Consider the following 21,525-nt stretch of genomic DNA (forward strand, 5'->3'; position numbering starts at 1 on the left):
TTTTTAATTTTTTTTTTTCGTCATGAATTTTTTTTATATTACCATTAACCTACTAGATTAAATAATAAATTAAGAAAATAAAATATTTTTAACAATAATACGTTACATATGAGTCTTAAGAAAATTGACCAATGTTACGTAATATCATCGCATTTCCTTATTTATTATAAAATCTAATAAGTTAATGGCTGTTTGTTTATAAATATTTTATCTTTATATTCTCATTTAGCGTGTGGTCAGCTTTTATCATAGCTGGCCGCGAAAAAGACATTTCATAATTTTCTTCGGCTAGCTCGGCTTCTCTCGTTTAGACTCGTTGGCTAAACGAACGAAGGTGGAGCGCGAGAAAGAGAGGTCCGAGAAAAGTATACCTCTCTTTCTCGTACTCGAAATATACCGGAGCTATACGAAGGAGACCGAAACATGCACGTACTGCAGTAATGGTATGCGTGCAACGTTCGAGGAGGCAGAAGTGGGGTGCTTTCACGGATGCTTCAGTAGCTCTACGTGTTAGTGAGCCTATGGAGGCAGAGTGGGGAAGCATTTTAGACCCAGTCTGGCTTAAGGAGGTTGGGTACTAAATTAAAAATGATTAAAAACTTTTGAAACTTCTTTTAACTTATTGCTAAGTATAGAAAAAAGATTGTGTAAAAGTTTGAAAAGGATTGTCAATGTAGTTACCGAGAAAATCTATATCAAAGTAGTGCTCTTATATATGGGCTCTTATGGGCAAAAACTTAAACCTTACATCATTCTTAAATAATTTTGTTAAAAATGATAAACTGTTGAAAAGCAAAGTTGCAATAGAAACTTCAAGGATTTCTGAATGTTTAGAAAAAAAAATAAGGTATACTTACAATGTAGTTATATAGATAATTGAATTCAGAGAAAATATTTTCGTAATTATTGGACAAATGGCCGGCTAATGTAAAGAAACGTGGCAACGCTGAGGTGTCTGCTAGATCATGTAATGGACCGCGCAACTGGCTCGCGCATGTGAACTATTCAAACGGTGTGACGCGTTTGCTTCTGCTTATATATAAGATCAATTGTAATTTATGTTATATTTTTTATTTTATTCATGCAGTGCTTATTAAGACAAATATTTTTTATACAAAGCTCTTGTGTAATGCCATGATTATCAGGATTTGTTCTTTAAATAATATATTTATGAAATAATTTGTGTTGAATCACTTTGGTTTATTATAGAACTTCATACAAACTGAATTTAAAGCAAACAATAAATGAACATTATTTAAATAATTACTGACTACTCAATATTTGGTTAATTAAATTCTTAAACTAACATTTTGACTGTATATTTTTAAAATAATTTAAAATGCTCCTTATAATTTTCTTACTTTTTATTACTTGAGGTTTACCATTAGCTTTTTGTTCAAGTAAGTCTATCACACTCTGTTCATCTTTTTGGTACTCTTTTAATAATTTATCATAAGATATAGCTGCGAAAGCCATTTTTTTTATTATCGTTTTTGACACGACGCTAAAAAGGGGATTTAAACTTTGAATAAATATTTTACTATCTCTTTCCTTATCTATTTTTTGTATATAATAATCAACAGTCTTTACATTTTCGACTAATTCATCGTACGTAAAAAATTTGTTAACTAATTTTTCTAATAAGATAACGTCATATAATGCATCATGTGCATTCATAACAGGTACTAATTCTTTCAGGTTGTCTAATTCTTTAGCTAATGCAGTTAATGTTAATGTGTTTTTTCCTTTCTTCTCAGGAAAGCGTTTTTTGAATAGACTTAAAGTATCAACAAATCCTACAACAATTGTATTAAATTTTTCTATCAAAGAAGCTGATCTTAGTTTTAATAAAAGTCGAGGCACATCAAAATTACTGTTATGTGCGACAAGTATACAAGATTTGTATATTTTGCTTAAAAAAGTCAATAATTCATCTAAAACAATTTTCATAGGTAAAGACTGCACTCTTACTCCTCGTAGATACAACTCGTTATTTTCATTTGTCAAACCATGAACGGCTGATGCTTTAGAATTAATAATTTTAGAAGGATTAACGTAGCGATTAAAAACGGTAAGTTTATATTTCGAAGCAATTTGCAAAATATCATCTGTCATTGAAAAACCTCCAGTTTCAATATCAAATATAATTATTGCTAAGGGATTATCATTAATTTCATCATTTATTTCGTTGTTAACAGTTGCAATATCTGTAGGTATGTAAAACAATCCGATATTATTTTCATACATTTGTCCTTCTATGGCTTCACGTTTATTTTTTAATTGCGTACGATTTCTTTTGAGCGTATGACGATGTAATTTGAATCTTGGTGTTTTTGCTTTCTCAGCTCGTATTTTGCTGTATTTTGTAACCCTTTGAATATGTTTGGATAGATGGGACCCAGGACTGAAGCTACATTTATTCAATGTGTCTTGAACATATTGCTCTCCTCGATTCTTTTGTGCTACAGAACAAGCAACTCTATAATCATATGACTCGGAGCATTCATATGGAACACCTTTTGGAGCTTTTCTACATATAATATTATTTAAACTTTCGTTTCCTTGTGTCGAAGCGCAAGATACAAACGTCTCAGCATTTTCAGATAATTTATAAAATATATTCTTTAACTCTTCAAATAATATTTTATTTTTCAAACCCCCTATTACTTTACTGTGTTCATAATTTTCTTTGTTTTGTACATATCCGCACCATTCACCACAGTTATCATGCATATTAAATGCATGATAAGGAATATTTTTTATCGCTGCTGCCATTCCTGAGACTTTTCCCTGATGCTGAGCCATGGCATACGTGAAACATTTATGAAGATATTTAATCGTTTCCGATGTCATTTCCTTATCAGGATCTTTACTTTTGTCGAGTTTATACAATAAACTTTTTACACCCTTTGATGTGTGATTTTTATCAGACTGTTTTATGATGTCATGATTTGCAGCTTTTTTTATTGCACAAATACTAGTACTATCGTTATCTCCGATGAAAACTCCTACTTCAATATTTTTGTCTTTCAACGTTGTGCTTCGAGTGACTAGTTCTACAGCTACATCTGGCTCCATAGCTTTTGCTGTTCCATAATAATTCAATCGGCAATCATGATCCGATTTTGCATGCCCCTGATCGCACATTCTGCACTTTCTATTCCTTGTAGCATAATCAATAACTTTACCAGATTGACTACCAATAAGATGACCTACCCCACTCAAACTATCGTACTGATAACCTGAACCTCGTGTGTGCCAACCCATGTCGAAACTGGCAAAAACTCGAATTTTTTCATTATTATTTATGTCAGCAGTTAAAGATGGTGTACTACTATTTTCTGTGACCAATACTGATGGTAAACTAGTCGATGAAGCTGATGATACTGTAACTTGATTTTCTAGTTGCTTTTCTACTGAAGACACTGACTGTGTAATAGTTGACAAATCTACTGCTATGGGATTAATTTGTGCAATTGAATGGAGACATGTTGAACTTGGTGTGATGTTGGATAAAGGTGAATCAAATCTTTCAGGAGTAAGAAAAAGTAGAGGTATGGAGTCAGGTCTGTGAAAATAACAGAAAATGAAAATATAATTATATATATACTTGAAATTAACAAAATTATTTAAATATTTCATTAAATAATTATATTAACTGAAAAAACTGTAAAATGTATCAAACAATATTATATTACCATATGCCAGGTATAACCTGTCTTTGAAAGCCAAATTATAAGAATTTCAATTTTTGATTTACCGTAGACATACCTCATATTGAATCATCAAAGGCCGTTTTTGCTTTGATAGATCTACTTTTTTCAAATTTAATTCATTTTCAAATTCCCATAATTAGACCATGAATATATACATTTATAGTATATCAAAGCAAAAGTGTCCTTTAAGCTGTAATCTGAATTAATTCTACGGTGAGTGAAAAATTGAAAATCCTGAATTTTGGCTTTCGAAGATATAATATGTCTAGCATACCATATATGTAATAATTGTTTAACACTTTTTATAGTATTTGATTAGAATCGTTTATTCGAATAAACTAAAATCAATTATCTCAATACATTATCAGTCGTAAATACTTATTTTGTACACTAAGATTATAATATATATACATTAAAAATTAATTTATTTTAATTCATCTATAGTTTTGGAATTTTAAAATTGATTAAGAGATTATGAGAGTTCAGTATCTAATTGTCTTATTCTTGACATGTTTCATTTTATATTAACTTACAAACGTTTTTTTAAATCTTCTAATTGAGATATCGTTAACTGCCTTTCCTCGTCACAGGCTTCTATGCAACTATCCTTGGCAACGCTCTCAACAACAGGTCCGATTTCTCGTTCATAATTTTTAAAAGTTTTGTTCGACATATTAGGTAGATTCATCACACTTAGAAATTTGTTTATTGATGTATACCCAAGTCCAGAATGGATGGCACCTAAAGAATAACGTTATTGAAATATATTATTTGTATGTAATTTTATTTACATTATACACAAATTGAAAGGTACGTACCAAGAACAGCTTTTGAATTAGTATCATATTTTTCATATAGACCTGATACTCCTTTGTGCACCTTGCTGGTTGGCACTACAGTTGTTGCAAGACATTTTGAACATCTCACTGTTAATAAAGATGCTAGGCCTTTTCGTACTTCTCTTTCCGTGTCGTCAAGAGAGAGAATTTCTTTACAAAATGAGCAATAGAGATGTTGTGCCATAACCTTTAATTCAACAATACGGCGTCCTTCAACGATGCACTCAGATTTATCAATTTCATCACACTGTATTTTTTTCTTTCTCCTGTTACCACTTTGTATCTGGCTCAATCGTCTTTTATATTGTTTTTCGGTCATCACTTTACCTTTATATCTGGGCAATCGCTGCATTTTCCTCAAATTTAAACACTGTTCAGTCGGTGCCAGTGTCGCCAATCTGACAGATGCACAAAATGAGTTGAAACAATGCGACGTTGCCAAACTTTCCAGATATTTCAAAGAACTTCAAATTAATAAAAATAAACTTTTATTCATATAAAACATGGATTATTTTATATTTAATATTTAAAAAAGATGTTTATACACGATTTGATTATAAACTGCCACGAAAAAAGCGTACTAAACAATATTAAATTTTTTTATCTAACGTTGGATACTATACTGAACGCCTGTGTATAAGCATAGACATACCCCTCTCACCGCTTACCCCGCTAGTGATATACCCAACCTCCTTAACTGCCTGCTGCAGCAGTTGGACTGATAGGCTCATCGAGTATCGGTGATTTATAAGTATTCTTGTAAATCAACATTTTCTAATATGTAAACGAATTGTGATTTCTTCACCTCCGAAATTTACTATACGATCTTCCTGATCGAGAATACGCAAGGTGAGACGGTCAATTACTTTCGCAATGACTGGCAAGTAAATGACGTTCTTCGGTGTTTCTGCGATTTTATAACCTGGCGGAACACTAGGAAAAAATTCATGTATAACATGTCGAGGTCTACCGTTTGTGTACGCACCAGCTGTAATGTTGCATTCAATTCGTAGAATATTTACTCTTATAACGTTTACGGGCTCGTCTGATTCAGCTAGTGTGTTCGGCGGAATAACACGATCTGATGAAAAACCCAACAAAGAGCCTATATTGTTAGGTTGTGTAAAATCAATCTGATATTTACATTTTATTTCACTTTTTAATGTATTAATATTAACACGTAGAACAATTACTTCTTCTTCATCACCTTCGAACATCTGAGCAGGTAAAAAGTCATTTATAGCATTGAGCTCATAACAACCTGTAGGTATAGTTAGCTCTTGATCATCAACGTAAAATATATTGTTTGTCTCATCAACATTAGAGATTGAATTGAAGCTCTGAAAGTCTACGAGACCGAGTTCATAATGTCCATCTCGAAGATCGATCGGGGGGAAAAAATCTGACCCCAATACCAAGTCACGGCCAGAGAGTGTAACTGTTAAAGACATTGTTCACGTAGAAACTTGACACACAACTGACCGCATATGCTTGAATCATACGATTGATATTGGTCGTGGTTATAGTAGATTATAGCAGAAGGTCCAAAATATTCCACAAGTTCAATTGGTGGTTTTAAATTTCCGAAGGAATCGAAATACTTAACGTGCTTATTACGTTTAACGTAAGCGACCCAATGTGTTCCAGGACCTTGTTCGTCATCAAGATTCACAATTGCGCACTCATTGCGTTGCGCATTTTGAGGTAGAGATGTACGCATAAAGACTCCCCGAAAATGCGGTATTTTACGGCAGACGTTTGATAATTGCATATTACTAGTAGGTCCAGATTTAGGAAGTCCATTTATTTTCTTTTCCTTTTCCTTTTCACTCCCTCTCCTATTCGACTGTATGGTGCGAGGTATAAACCTTGTCCCCGTCTCGCTTCCATTAAGCGATTGTGTCGATGCATTTCTTCCAATTGTTTTTTGGCTGCTTTGGTGTCGTTTACAGCCTTTGCTATACCTGCTGCACCGCCAGCTAATGCGTCCACCGCACTCAGCAGCGGAAGCAATGGTAATAAACCCCCCCGTTTTGTTTTAGTAAGTGACTTTTTCCTCAATAAACCACCTTGTTTTTTCGGTACACGAATTTTTCTTTTCTTCCTACTTTTTCTAGGCACTCGCAGTCCTAAGCCGAGTTTCCGTTTTGCATTCATTCATGCCCAGACAGCAGTCGCTGTCGCTCGTTCACCTACGGATGAGTCACTAGCTATGATACGTTGTCGTGCACAACGTGCAAGTACTTTATCAGCATGATGACGCGAGGGCAGGTCCTTATATACTGAATATGCGATATCATGCTCACGGCAAGCATCATCCAGAGCGTTTATTCCTCGATCACCACGTGCTAACCGTTCATGAAGGCGAGTACCTGGACCGCAATAATTGTAGCCAGGTACATGCAGCTCGAAGGGTAGTTTATTTAGCAGCTTATTGAAAAAAGATCCACAACCATATCTCATCATGTCATGCTTTCCTAACGGGTTCGTTGGCACATCCAGCAATTTTTTATTGAAGGCGGTATTCCATCAAAATGATCTTGATTAGGTAAATTATAATGTTCCGCACAGGCACGATATTGTTGCACTTCAGGATCTGCACGAATGTGCTCAGGTAATTTACACCAAACAAGTCGAATACTGTTTGGAAAGCGCTTCAATAGTAAAATTTTTGGAATGTATTAAAGCTGCTCAATAGTTAAATCCTCCAAACGTAGCACATCTAATATTAACAACGACATAATGAGAACTGATGAGATAATCTGCTTCGAGCCTATAAATAGCTTGCATGATCATAGAGTTTTACAGTTATGGATTTCGTAAAGCAACCACTGCACATTCGTGTCTCCAACGCCGATCGTTTTATTGTCGGTGGGGGTTGTGGAGGAAGGAGTAAACGTCATGGATCCCGACTTCCATCTACAATTCGTAGTATAATTTGCGGACCCTCGAATTGCGGTAAAACAAACGTACTGCTTAGTCTCGTAGAAAGTCCTAACGGTGTGAGATTTGAAAATATTTATGTATACTCAAAGTCGCTTCAACAACCCAAGTATCAATAACTTGAACGGTTATTAAAAGGACTCAAAGGTATTGGATATTTTAAATTTTCAAACAATAGCGACGTTGTAAAGGTTACTGAGGCGTTACCCAATTCTATTTTCATATTTGATGATGTTGCTAACGATAAGCAGGATAATATCAGAGACTACTTCTCCATGGGTAGACATTTAAATATTGACTGCTACTACCTCTGCCAGACTTATGCTAAAATTCCTAAACACATGATTCGTGATAATGCAAATCTTCTCATAATCTTTAAGCAAGATGGTACTAATTTAAAACATATTTATAACGATCATGTAAACACGGATATGTCATCTGAAAAATTCAATGAATTGTGTTCAAAGTGCTGGCACCATGATTATGGATTTCTAGTGATCGACAAGGATAGTACAATTCAAAATGGTAGCTATCGGAAAGGTTTCGATGAGTATGCTAAGATTAAATAGTATACCGTTTGCTTAAGATTGTTCAGTTTAGAGCTAAGTGTCCAACAAAACACACACATCAAATGAGCATGGAATAAACCTAGTATAAACGTGGAAATAAAAACGTGGATTGAACGTGGAAACGTAGATTGAACGTGGATTGAACGTGGATTGAACGTGGATTTGAACGTGGATTGAACGTGGATTGAACGTGGAAAGCAGGAAAATGGAAGAAAAGATGCTGCTAAAGAAGATTGCCGCGAAAAGTAAAGTAATTCGTGAAAAATATCGGGCACTCAAATCAGGAAGAGAAATGATGGAAACCAATTTAAATGAAACAACTTTTAAACCAATTGTTGAGCCATTGAAGAAGCTCACTGAACATAATGAGATGACCTTCGTGTCCCCGAAATATGAGTATAAACAGGAACCGCTACAGAAGACTACTGTAAGCGATAATTCTTTGATTATTCCATCGGAACGTAAAAGAACTTATTTCTCATCGACTCCACAACGTAAATATTTCGCAGACAACTCTAGAATTAAAATTCCAATCCCTTCATCTGATGATGATGATGATGAGCAAGGAAATTCACGACCTAATGAAACATTATACCTTTCTCTGGAAGAGGATGGGGATGAGGAGGAGGAGGAGGAGGGAGTGAAAGTGGAAAAGGATGTTAATGATTTAGCAATTCCATCACCAATGCAAGCAGAAACTCCATCATCACCATTGCAAAGATCCTTAGATTTAAATAGTTCTTTGTCAGAATATGCACCAATTGGACGTAAATATATAGAGATGTTTCTGCGTAAAAATAAGGATTTAATTGATGATAATTTTGGAATTGAACGAGATGCTAGACTTAACAAAATGAGACTTGGAAAATGTTATTTTAAAGTAAATCGTAAAGATTTTATTATTATTGATGATGAGTATTATCAGGGTACTATTGGTCTATTTGAATTGATCTTCATGAAAGAGCCACATGATTATACTGAAGATGATATAAAAACATATAAGAATATTCTTTCTCAAACTAATGTACACAGAGCAGATTACAGTAGCGAGGGAAAGCTTCGTGGGAATAAGGGTCATAAATGGAAGAAAATAATTAGCCCATTATTTCCTCCAAAGAATCTTGTAAAAGTTAGCGGTTATATGTGCGTTAATGATAAACCAGTGAACTATGTACATTGGAATGATCCGAACGAATTAGTTGAACGTTTGAGACTTTTGATAGCATCATCTGCTGCAGGACATACGAATCATCATAATGAGATACAATAAATAATTGAGGAGCTTCATGAAGAACGTATTATCCTATAAAAGAGATTACACTTTCCATAATTTCCCAGTTGATTGTGTTACTTCACAATGTCGATAAATAAATTTGGAGGTATTTCCACTGCCAGTAATGTGAGAAAATATTTCCGCAAAACTGAAGATGAAACATTAAAATTTGATAAACGTATGAATGCATTTAATGCTAAGGAGAATATTATTTCAAATTTAGGATTTGATGCTACTGATGAGAAATGTGCTGTGAATATGCGTGTTCTGCTGGATAATATGAATGCTGTACGTGAGAACCTTAAAAATGAAATGCAAGAAAACAGTGATATTTTACGAAGTATTGCGTTAAGACTGGATGAAACCGAGTTAAGGCTGAATGATTTTCAAGTGAAATTGATTAATTTCGTGCAGAAACATGCTGAAGATAATGCAGATTTAAAGAAATATGCATCAATTTTCATGGAGAATCAGACTAAAGAGGATGCTGAATCAAAGAAACATATAATGAAGATAATGCGGAATTAAAAAAAAAAGTGCTATTTTTCATGGGGAGAATCATGCTAAGGAGAATCCTTCTTGAAATTATTCGACAAAGAGTTTTATTAGGAAAAAGAAACTTTTACTACCATCAGTGCTCGTTGTACCCTTGTAAACCCAACACATACCTGAATAGTTGTGGATAGTGAAGAAAAGAAAAAATTGGTCGAAGAACTGCATGTACCTGCAAGACGGAATTTTCAACGTAGAGGAGTTATAATACGAGGCTTCGATGACCTCCGGCAAGCAGATCTGGTTGATAAGAAGAATTATACTGACGGAGGTTACCACTATATTCTCACAGTTATTGATGCATTGTCGAAATTTGGATGGGCAGTAGCACTAAAAACCAAAACTGGCAAGGAAGTGACAGACGCATTTACGAAGATTCTGAAAAGTGGGAGATGTCCCAAAAATTTGCAGACAGATGATGGCAAGGAGTTTTATAATAGTGATTTCAAATCGCTTATAAAAAAACGTAGAATAAATCATTACTCAACATACAGCGTATTGAAAGCTACGATAGTTGAGCGCTGGAATCGCACGCTGAAGACTGAAATGTGGAAACGATTTACGTTGAATGGAAATTATAAGTGGCGAGGCATACTGCAGCGACTAGTTGAAGACTACAACGCAAGAAAACATCGTACTATAGGAATGCGACCAGTTGATGTGACGCCAGATCATGCTAATATGCTCCTGACTACAGTATAGAATAATATAAAGATTGTTGGTCGTGCCAAGTTCAAAGTAGGTGATTTTGTACGAATCAGTAAATACAAGAATGTATTCGCAAAGGGATACACACCAAATTGGACAACTGAAATATTTGAAATTATAAAAGTGCAGAAAACAAATCCTGTTACATATTTACTTAGAGACTCTAGTGGTACTGATATATACGGAGGATTCTACGAATATGAACTTTTAAAAACTGCTAATCCTAATGTATATCTAGTGGAGAAGGTATTACGTAAGAAGGGTGATAAGGTCTTTGTGAAGTGGTTAGGATTCGATAATAAACATAATTCATGGATAAATAAAGATAATATTTTGTAAAAACAATATTTATTAATAAAATTATTCAATTTAAATATAATTAATTTATTCTATAATGACCCCATGGTAGAGTCGATACAGTTCCGTGCACGATATAACGCTTATCATCGTATGGGCTGAGAGCTACTTTCCGTTGCGTAATCGAATAAACATTATGCAATTTTGAGCGAATTAAATTTTGATTGCGGACTTGTACAGTAAAATTTGTTAAACGGTCCTTATAGTCCTCGAAGGTTATGTTTCTGGCAACAACGTAAGTCTTAATAACTTTAGCTTTTTTGATAATTTTATTTTGTACTTTAAATGTGTACATTTTTGATCTCAGTCCAATAAACTCTGTCATTATCTGCCCATTATTCTCATCTTTCATCAGCCCAGGGACTTTTTTATTTACTAAAGGTAAAGTGTACTGATTGTTGGGAGAATAATCGCTTGTATCGAATCTAGCAAGATTCTCCCTCATAATAGTGTAAATATCATCACACTCAATGCTGTATATTAGACTATCCGTATCAGTATATAACGCTTTACATTTGCTACCGAACGTAGAAAGCATATAATCATAATGAAAATCATACAAACATGTTTTCGAAATATCAAGAATGCTCATACCTACGTATATAGGCTTATCGAATTTAGCCGCTAATTTTGTCAATTCAATCGTGACCAAATTCTTACTGAATATAGTGCGACTGTGAAAATTAGGCTTAGCAATCATTGCTTCAGCACCATATCTTCCCTCCCACCTACTCACGAGTCTCACATCAACTCTATTTCTAACATTCTCCATAGTCTTACCGAACACCGCATTGTTCATTAATTTGAAAAGATTTTTCTCAAACTCATTTTTAGACGCTGCACGCAAACTAGTGTTCAGATCGATATATTTACGTAACCAGGTGGACTGCTGAAATCCTAAAACGCGATGAATGTGTTTTAAGACAACACCATTACGCATACATTGCTGTAAAGCACGATAGTGTATAACATAGCGCTCCTTATTTTCTAAAGTTGCAAGTAGCTTCTTCTGACGTGTACCCGGTGGTGCATCACGTACGGGACAAAACGGAAGGTCGGAATATTTATCGTGAAGCATGCTTGGATACTCTAAGTCAACCTCTAAAATATAACCCTCGGGTGAATCTATCGGTATATTAGAGATATCCAAATTATTAACATTTTCAATCCAGCGAAATCCGTGAGTAGGTAGCGGTTGAGACATTGCCCACCCATACAAATTATTTACATCGTAGTACATTAAATACTTAGAAGGTTCCTCGGTATTGTAGTTTTGCATGTACCGATTGTTAGCCTTTTCATAGCGGTGCGAGCATTGGCTTAAACCACCACGTATGCCCCGTTCTACGAAAAGCAGCATTTCTAGGTCAGTGAAAAGTTCTAATCTTATTCCTGTATGTTTGACCATTGCATCCCAAGTGAAGCCTGGGAGTGTATAATAATGAGCAGGATCCAAATTATAACTTTGCATGCAGCTATCACGAAAAATTTTCGAAAACGTCAGCCAACAATAGTACATCAGTTTTCAAATAGAGATCGCTATACTCCCCAAGTGTTCGTATTTGAAATTTGGTCCATACCTCCTTAGCGTGATTAAACGCACCCTCAATAATATCACTATCGGATAATCTATTATAGAATATCTCGCGTGGAGGTAAAGCAGTTTCTTCCAGACGGTTCAGACTATCTATGTAATCGTAAGGAAAAATACCTTTCCTTGTCAGAAGGTTAAATTGTTCTATGTTTAAATATGAGAATTCTGACTCTAAATTTTTTAACTGTGATCTCGTTAAATAGGAACTCAATTTGTCTAAACTAGATGCCATAAATTTGAAAGAATCGATAAACCTTAGTTGTATATTATATTTACGGATGAATTTAGTGAATGAAATATACTTCTCCTTATGTACAGGTAACAAGTGTACTGAACCTTCATACAAGTTAGCGATTGTACCGAAAATAAAATGTGCATCATAACCAGATAAATTATGAAAAATTACAGGTATTACATGTGAATCGTTAAAGTTTAAATTACAATTATTATGAGCAGGTCCCCTATATTTACCAGTTAAATGATCATGATCGCGAACACGTATTTGATCTGGAAGAAACGGCTTTTTACATATATGACAGTTGGGCTCAGTATAATGCCTTGAATTTTCACTAATACTTAGCGTTCTCATAGGCACTACAGTCTTTAGTTTTTCGCTCGCTCTGCTAGCAATTTTATCGAGTTCTCGCACAAACCATTCTATACACTCGAGTCCACGATATGATTTGTAAGTTGAGAGCGATGAATCACGAACGCTTTTAAAATAATAACCTATACTAAAAGGTATGTGTTTTTGATAAATGCCAATATCGTCATCCGTTTGCTCAACTTTTTCAAGCAAGCATTCAATGTCAGCGTATATGACAAATGGCACCCTCTCACTGTTCTTCATGTTATTGAAGGAAACCCAACGGTCCTTGTCAGGTAGCACAATTCTGATGTTTTTATTGAGTTGCGCACAATCACGTTCATGCAATTTTAGTTTCTCATCATTGTGGAAATAGTGTAAGCAACTGTAGGAGGGAAAAAGTAATATTAGAATATAGAAGCAGTAATTATATATATATATATATATATATATATATATATATATATATACAGTAAAACATACCGATCACAAATAAGATGAGAGCGTTTTCCTCTAGTAAGCTGTCCATTTAGCAGTCTGGAAAGGTTCCTGATGCATATAAAATGTGCTGCTGTTCCTTGATTCTCGAGAAGAAGAAGAAGATTAGCTTGTCTGGTCCTCTTGCATTTTGTTAATTGTAGAGGTGCTATGATTGTATTCTCATTCGTCTCAGTCTCTTCCACCATAGTAAAAATATTAATAGAGACATCATTATCTTCCTCAAATTTCGGAATCTGTTTTAATGTAGTCGGAAACGTTATACTTCTAACGTCGAAAACAGTTGTAAAATGAGGATATGAAGATTTTCGTTGTGGATGAGTATTCGGTTTTGCCGGATAGAGTGCAGCCGTTACAGCCCATGCAAAACATGTATTATCATCACTGTGTATGTTTATCACAGCCTGTTTATTCTTAATAGATTCTGGAAGCTCGATGGCACAACCTATATGCAGCGGGTTATGATAATTTATATTAATAATTAAATTCAGAATTTTTTCCAACGCCCATCCACTATCACGCTCTTGAAACTCACTCAATTCTTTTAGAATTTTGTCTATTATATTTGTATTGTACCATTCACTAAAACTATCAGTTTTGTATAAAACTGCATTGCGGGTTGAGATATGTTTAATATCACTTATCTCTTTACAAATAAATTGTCCGTTAAAGATGCAATTTATCTTAACTGCGTTCACGTTATTAAACACTTTTTCTGTGTAGGTCTGTACTAAGTCTTTTGCACCTGTTAGAAAATCACGTGGTTCTATATAATTATAATTTACAACCATTCCGCTACATATTCGAGATTTAAATGAAGACTCGAGATCTTACCAAATAAGCTTTCTCACTCCAATTGATTTCTTATTTTTTGCCACATGCAGAAGTAGACGCTGGATAGTTGTTATTTCAGTCAGATTTTTGTGTACTGTATCGGGAGCTGCAGATCTATTAGCATCTCTTAAACTTGGAATATAATCACGACACTTGCGTACCCACTCATGATAATTATGCTGATTTCCTAAATCAGGATTCTTGAGAGCATGATTCAAACAATAACTCTTATCCTTAGCTGCTCTAAGTAGAAGACACTGTATTTGTGCAATTTCTGCAAAATTTTTCTGCAGCGTGCCTATAGGTGCGTTGCGATTAGAGATTCTGAGTTTATGAATATATTCACGACACTCGCGTACCCACTCGCGATATTCTTCTTGCGTTTTCAAAACTCTATTTCGTAGAGACATCTTTTGTTCTTTTCTTCGAGAGGACTAATCAGGAACTGAGGAAAAGTGGGTAGGAAACTGAGCTCTCTTTAGATAAAGGATCTCTGAAACACTTCAGGGGGTGAGAGAACATTGAGGACAGGTAACGACATGTTAGAAAATAGATGCAAGCGTTTTTCAGTTTTACATATATTCCAGATTTTTGCTCATACATATATTTCATATAATAGACATTTTTTAAGGCACATACACCTTCATGATTCAAACATGCTGGAAGATGTGAATTATGCAAGCTATCTTCTAAATCAAAATCCCCCCACATAAAATTATCTACATTAGTTCATTCTAAATTACAAATATCTCTTAACCAATTTGTATTTTCAATTCCTTTCACAAAAATCTCATCCTCATCATCATAGATATACTTCCTTATAATATCTTTATATTTATAGTAGGGTGAGTAGCCATCCGCCCAATTTAAGCCGTGATAATTTAGAAAGAACCAGCTAAAAAGAAACCTTATGTTAAACAAAAATAATATATATGTAGGATTTTAAAATTGACATTCCAATCGGGTGTTTCCGGGAACGATCGGCGCTCTATTTTGCGGGAGTAGGGCCTGAAGAAAGCGGAAGGACAGTGACCGATAAGCGAGTGTAATGTAACGACGTATGACAGAAATACAGAGATTATTGCTAAACAGATATCGTGTAGTGTAATTCCTTTTTCCCTTCGGACCAATTCCTACATATATTTTTTTCTTTTTCATATACTTACTCTGTTCGCTTTCGCTCCTCTTCACTTAGCCACGAATATGAATAGGGCGGTGAAAATAAAATATGGAACACTTTTTGTTCTTGTATAACAGCAAATTCTTTGATTATAAATGACTTATCCGTCAAACGGAATCCTTGAAAATCGACGAACGATGGTGCCATTATGCCTACGTTTTTTATACTAAAATAATTCTATTTAAATATGAATGTTTCATGAAAATTTCTCCCTCTCTTCAAGCTAATTGTTCTTCATCCCTCCTACTATCCTCACCATAGGTCAAAACTATCTCCCACTATACGTAGCATAGGTCATAAATATTTTCTTGAAGACCAATGACGTTTCCGTTCTTCCAAGAGTGGCAGGTCAGTCATTTCCCCACCGGAGGACAAAAGTTTTGACAACACTTAAAGCATCTTAGAATTACCGCCCACTACATGTAGCATAGGGCAGAAAATATTCTCTCTTAGAGCCAATGACGTTTCCGTCGGAAATAGTTAGGCTACGTAAGGTAACTAAATATCGACTTCGAAGGGTGAAAAAACCTTCCCTCAACTAGGGCCCCGCAGGATAACTTAGGTCCCCGTAGGATAACTAACCAACGGTACCATAGGGTGAAAAATACCCCCTCCCTAACCAAACCCGGTCCCACTATAATATCTTCCAACTGTGACATAGGGTGAAAAATACCCCCTACCTAACCAAACTCGGTCCCACTATAAGAACTTCCAACTGTGACATAGGGTGAAACATACCCCCACCCTCCCTAACCAAACTCGATCCCACTATAAGACCCTTTCCTTTCTCATCCCCACCACTACCATACTAAGAGAGTCTTATACCCACCCATCCCCCTTCCACACCACAAAACAGCTTCCCCCACTCCCTGTCATCGGAACCGCATAGCTCCTCTACTACAGTTACTAACAAAGTTCTGATTGTTAAATTATCATTATATAATACCAAAACTGAAAATATAGAAAACGTTAAAGATTGGATTGGTCTTAAAATCTGAAACATTAAAGGTATACCTATTGAGAAATTAGAAATAGGTGATAAATTTTATAAAGCAAATTGTGCGTTTTTCCATGAGGGCAAGGGTGCTGCAACTGGTCATTATACGTCTAAGATACGTAAGGATAAATCATGGATATATGCGAACGATCATATCGTTCAAAAGAAAACATGGCCCAGAAATTCAAAAGGTACGTTTATCATATTCATTGAGGATATTTAATTAATTCGATATTACGTTATTCGTATCTCTAACGGCTGCTTTTATAAATGTTGAAAGTTGTTATCATGGGTAAAAACATCTTAACATGTTCAACAATATTAGCACCACGGCTGCGTTTAAAACGCCATTTCACTAAATATTGGCCGCAATTATAGCGCCTTCGGCTGCAATATATCTAGTGAGTAAGCTATTTGAAAATGATATGATTTCCACAATGAGTTTCTATCATTATTAAATTATTTTCTCACTGATTACCGCGCAGTTTCAAATAAAATCTCGTAATTCATATTTTTTGTGTAGAAAATTATTGTATCTTTCTCCATCAAAACTATTTATAACGAGTTGATACGTAATTTTTCAATGTATTATTTAAAATGTTGTAGTTTTCCTTTTTTAATATTGTTAACAATAAAATTGAATTATTGTTAACAATATAATTATTTATATATTTCAATTTATATTCCCGTCCAATAAAATTTAATTATTAGAATACACATTCTTTCTTTAAGAGTTGCATTACATTTTGAATTATTTGCATAAAGGAATTCTTAAGAAGTATCTTTGTCAAAATATTACGAAAAGCTCTGAAATCCCCCCCAAAAAACACTATCGTGTAAAAAAAACGGCAAGTAATTTTGTCCTTTCTCTCCACAAAAATTAAAATCCCAATAAAGTACCATAAAAAAAATTTACACAAAATAAATTTTAAACAAAAATTCCGACAACACAATAAATTGAAATCACTTAAATTCGACAAGTAATTATTTGATCCCAAACAAAAATACCGGCAACACAATAGATTGAAATTATTTATAAATTCGACAAGTAATCAAGCGGTATTATAAAGCACTGAGGTCGCATAATTTAGGCAACTAAAAAATGTGAATAAATAATTAATTATTATATCATTTTTGTATACATATTACTTGCCGGGACGGGCCAAAAAGTGTAGAGTAGTAGATATTTCAATATGCAACTGTAACGAAGATTTAAATATACTGTAACGTCGTATTTCGCGGCCCGGCCAATTTCGTGCTTTCACTAAGGTTATTGCCTAAAAACGAAAAGTATCACTTATGGGCGTTGGTTTGCCAGGGGATAGGCAGTGACCAGAACCGACGCACAAGGCACACGGAGGGAGTTATTGGCCGGGTAATCAAATAAGCAAGTGATTAGTTTCTAAAAATACAGCTTTACTTTAATTATTACGGATCAGCAAACGTTCTCATAGTTACAATAGGGTATTCCCTACGTTGTATTAACATGACAATAGTGAATTATATAAACTGTTTATTTATCAAGATACACGGTAGTGTCTCGACGGCAAGTACATATAAAAGTAGATAATGACATGTCTATACCGCCGAGCACTACCGTTAACTTATACAGTAGGTTTAACCGCCTCAATTTTCAAACCGAATTTTTTCGGTGAATGATCCACTGTCATGATTTAAGTAAAGCTTTCCTTAAACTAGTTTGGAACAAGCTTTCATTTAAGACCATGAACATTAAAAACGGTTCGTGCAAACCAGAGATCTCATACTGAGTTATCTATATATATATCGAAAATTGAGATTCTTCTCCTTCATAATCTTCTTCTTCTTCTTCTCCAGCCAGAGTGTATGTCTCGGGCTGAAGTTGGCTGCTTAACGTAGGTTTAATGACGTCAGTAGACGTAAACGTAAATATAGTTGCACACAATCGTAAACAGTGTGTCTGTGTGTGTATCTCAGCGATATATATTTACTTTGTTTATTACGGTAAATCAGGTTAAGCTGCAAGTTTGACAGTATTAACCTTAAAATAATTTGAACTAAATTTCGTTATAAATAAATGAAAAAACAATATTAGACTGATCCTATTTGAATCCGATGAGGTTATACTCATTAAACGAATTTTTTACATAAAGGACTCAACAAATTAGATAAGCATAACAATGAATTTTATAATATTAAATGTAATATATTTTGTGGTACTTTGTGGAATTTTATTTCAGATTAAATTATTGTGATGTGTTTATTGTATCATTGCTGAGGATACAGCTGACGGGATGAAGTAAGATTAATTTTCAACACTGTGCCAAGGAGAAGTATACTTTCAATATTTATGTGCATCGGTGATTGCCAAGATTGTAAGAAATTGTTAATGTATTTGAAAATCATATGCTAAACTTCCAGGTACTGAAATCATGAACAAAATACATGTTTAGCTATTTCTTTTCTTTAAACTGATGAGGATATCAACTGTTGAATAGATTTCAGATTAAATTAAGGTAAAAAAAATGCTTATTTCGGTGATGTGAAATTCCAAAAAAATATTATTTACGTAGAATACAAGTTGACCAGTACTTAGATTTGAGCTAATTATATGATAGTACATTTTACAAAAGAAACAAAGATATAATATATATGTCAAGAACAAATATTGAATGCTTTGTAACAATTAATTAGATTAAATAAAAATATTACTTCATTTGAACAATCTTAAGATATATATCAGTTTACAAACTGATCAATTTGTCGTGTAAGATTGTAAATTTTTAAATTGCAGGCATACCGTGGATGAAAATAGGAAATTGGCAGCAGAATATCTATGAACTAGAGGCTTCAATCATCTTATCTGTGGTATTTCCTGATACAGAATGTCCAAAGGAAGATAAAAATGATCTTAGTTTGGCAGAGGATATGTCAGAACTCTTTGGTGATGTTGAGACCTGGAGTATATAATAATATGAAAAAAGGAGTAAATTTAAAGTAAAATTTTGAAAAAAGAAGGACTTGCAATCAGTTTGGACTGAAATTCTTTAGAATATGAGACTGATAGTTTACAAATATTATGACCAGAACATCTGGAAGCTTATAATTATGAAAATACTACCAATTTATCATTTTTCATATTATTGGCATACGGTAGATAAAAGTAGGAAATTGACAGCAGAATTTCTTAGAAACTGAGGGTTCAATGATATTCTCTGTGGTATTTCCTAATACAGAATGTCCTGAGGAAGATAAAAATAATCTTGGTTTGGCAGAGCATACGCCAGAACTCAATGGTGATGTTGAAACCTAGAGTTCATAAAAATATGAAAAAAGTAGTAAATTTAAAGTCAAATCTTGAGAAAAGAAGGGCTTGCAACTCAGTTTGGACTGAAATTCTTTAAAATATGAGGCTAATAGTTTACAAATATTATGACCAAAACATCTAGAAGCTTATAACGATGAAAATACTATCAACTTTAGATTTTTCATATTACAGGCATACGGTAGACAAAAGTAGGAAATTGACAGCAGAATTTCTAAGAAACTGAGCCTGCATTGATATTCTCTTTGGTATTTCCTGATACAGAATGTTCAGAGGAAGATAAAAATGATCTTGGTTTGGCAGAAGATATATCAGAACTCAATGGTGATGTTGAGACCTAGAGGTCAAAACAATATGAAAAAAGGAGTAAATTTAATGCCAAATCCTAACAAATAAAGCACTTCTAACTCAGTTTGGACTGAAATTCTTTAGAATATGAGGCTAATAGTTTACAAATATTATGACCAAAACATTTAGATGCTTATAATTTTGAAAATACTACCAATTTATTATTTTTCATATTACAGGCATACGGTAGATAAAAGTAGGAAATTGACAGCAGAATTTCTAAGAAACTGAGGCTTTAATTATATTCTCTGTGGTATCAAGAGACACGGTAGTGTCTCGACGGCAAGTACTGTGACGAGGTGCAACTTTGTCCCTTGTACGCTCGTTTCTCGCGCTACCTACTGTCGCGGAAAAGAGGGGAGGCGACGCCATCTGCCTATTTCCGCGATCATTGATTTACATCGCGGATCGAATAGCAAATCGATGCGCACATGCGCCGTTCGTCTTGTGTCGCGTGCCGGCATAACCTGACGACACTCGTAATTTGGGAGCTATTGAGCCCGGACGTGCTTTCCGTCGTTTCCTTTTATTTTTCTTTGCCGCGAGTGAAGATTGAGCATCACGCTAAAGGTAAGGGAATTCCCTAAGGGTAGCCCTTAGTATAATAAGTGTATAGAGTCATGTACAAGTGGTGAGGAGTGTACCAGGACATAGAGGACGGGGCAGGGAATGTACTAGGACCAAAGCCTGCATGATGCCCAGGGGGATGGCCTAACGCAGCCTCCCATGAATGTTCGCACGACCCCGCATGAGATCCTATAGTCACAGGTAGACCTGGCTTCTCCATAGGAGGAGCCAGATTCATTAGTAGTATATATTAATTACTGTTTCCTCGAGCCGCGATAAAAGTCGAAGCGCCCCGACGTTCCACTCGAGCTATCGGAGCTACGTTCATATTATCGGGGAACCGCGCGGCTCATTATTAATTTTTCTATATCTAGATAAACTGTACGGAGTGTCGGGCACCTCTCTTGGGTAGAGTCTCAGGCCGGACAAGCACGGAGGGGACCGTCAACAATTCCGCAGGCTGGCGCCCAATACTAATTGTAATTGCATAATAGAGGTTAATTAACCTATGGCTAAAAGGGGAATTCCCTATTATGTCATATAAATGTGCCTGCTGACGACCCATTATTATTAAAGAGAATTAATTGTTTCTCAACTCTTTATTTTCTTCATTTCATCTAAATAACTGGCCATCAAACCTCTCCGTGTGCCTTGTGCGTC

At 34.7% G+C, this 21,525-nt stretch overlaps 2 protein-coding genes across 2 annotated transcripts; both read right to left on the reverse strand.

Moving 5' to 3' along the window:
* Positions 1-1,213: 1,213 nt before the first annotated feature.
* LOC136783651 (uncharacterized) lies at positions 1,214-3,776 on the reverse strand. Its single transcript, XM_066743899.1, has 3 exons — positions 3,772-3,776; positions 1,372-3,568; positions 1,214-1,222 (listed from the first exon to the last, which is right to left on the reverse strand). Exons 1-3 carry the CDS (start codon positions 3,774-3,776, stop codon positions 1,214-1,216), a joined length of 2,211 nt encoding a protein of 736 aa, XP_066599996.1.
* Positions 3,777-4,245: 469 nt separating this feature from the next.
* On the reverse strand, positions 4,246-4,907 carry LOC136783635 (uncharacterized). Its single transcript, XM_066743884.1, has 2 exons — positions 4,535-4,907; positions 4,246-4,457 (listed from the first exon to the last, which is right to left on the reverse strand). The coding sequence occupies exons 1-2, from the start codon at positions 4,905-4,907 to the stop codon at positions 4,246-4,248; spliced, it is 585 nt and encodes a 194-aa protein (XP_066599981.1).
* Between the last annotated feature and the right edge of the window lie 16,618 nt (positions 4,908-21,525).

The sequence above is a fragment of the Prorops nasuta genome, unplaced genomic scaffold (assembly GCF_024137725.1).
Source record: "Prorops nasuta isolate Cenicafe-Biocafe unplaced genomic scaffold, Cenicafe_Pnas_1.2 PNAS00034, whole genome shotgun sequence".
In the NCBI taxonomy this organism is placed as follows: domain Eukaryota; kingdom Metazoa; phylum Arthropoda; class Insecta; order Hymenoptera; family Bethylidae; genus Prorops; species Prorops nasuta.

What these genes read in the sequence shown, in the direction of transcription:
- LOC136783635 (XM_066743884.1), bottom strand. Translation starts at nt 4,907, where the DNA reads ATGCAGCGATTGCCCAGATATAAAGGTAAAGTGATGACCGAAAAACAA. An exon ending in TAATTCAAAAGCTGTTCTTG is followed by an intron (nt 4,458 to 4,534) that starts GTACGTACCTTT and finishes GTTATTCTTTAG; the next exon opens with GTGCCATCCATTCTGGACTT.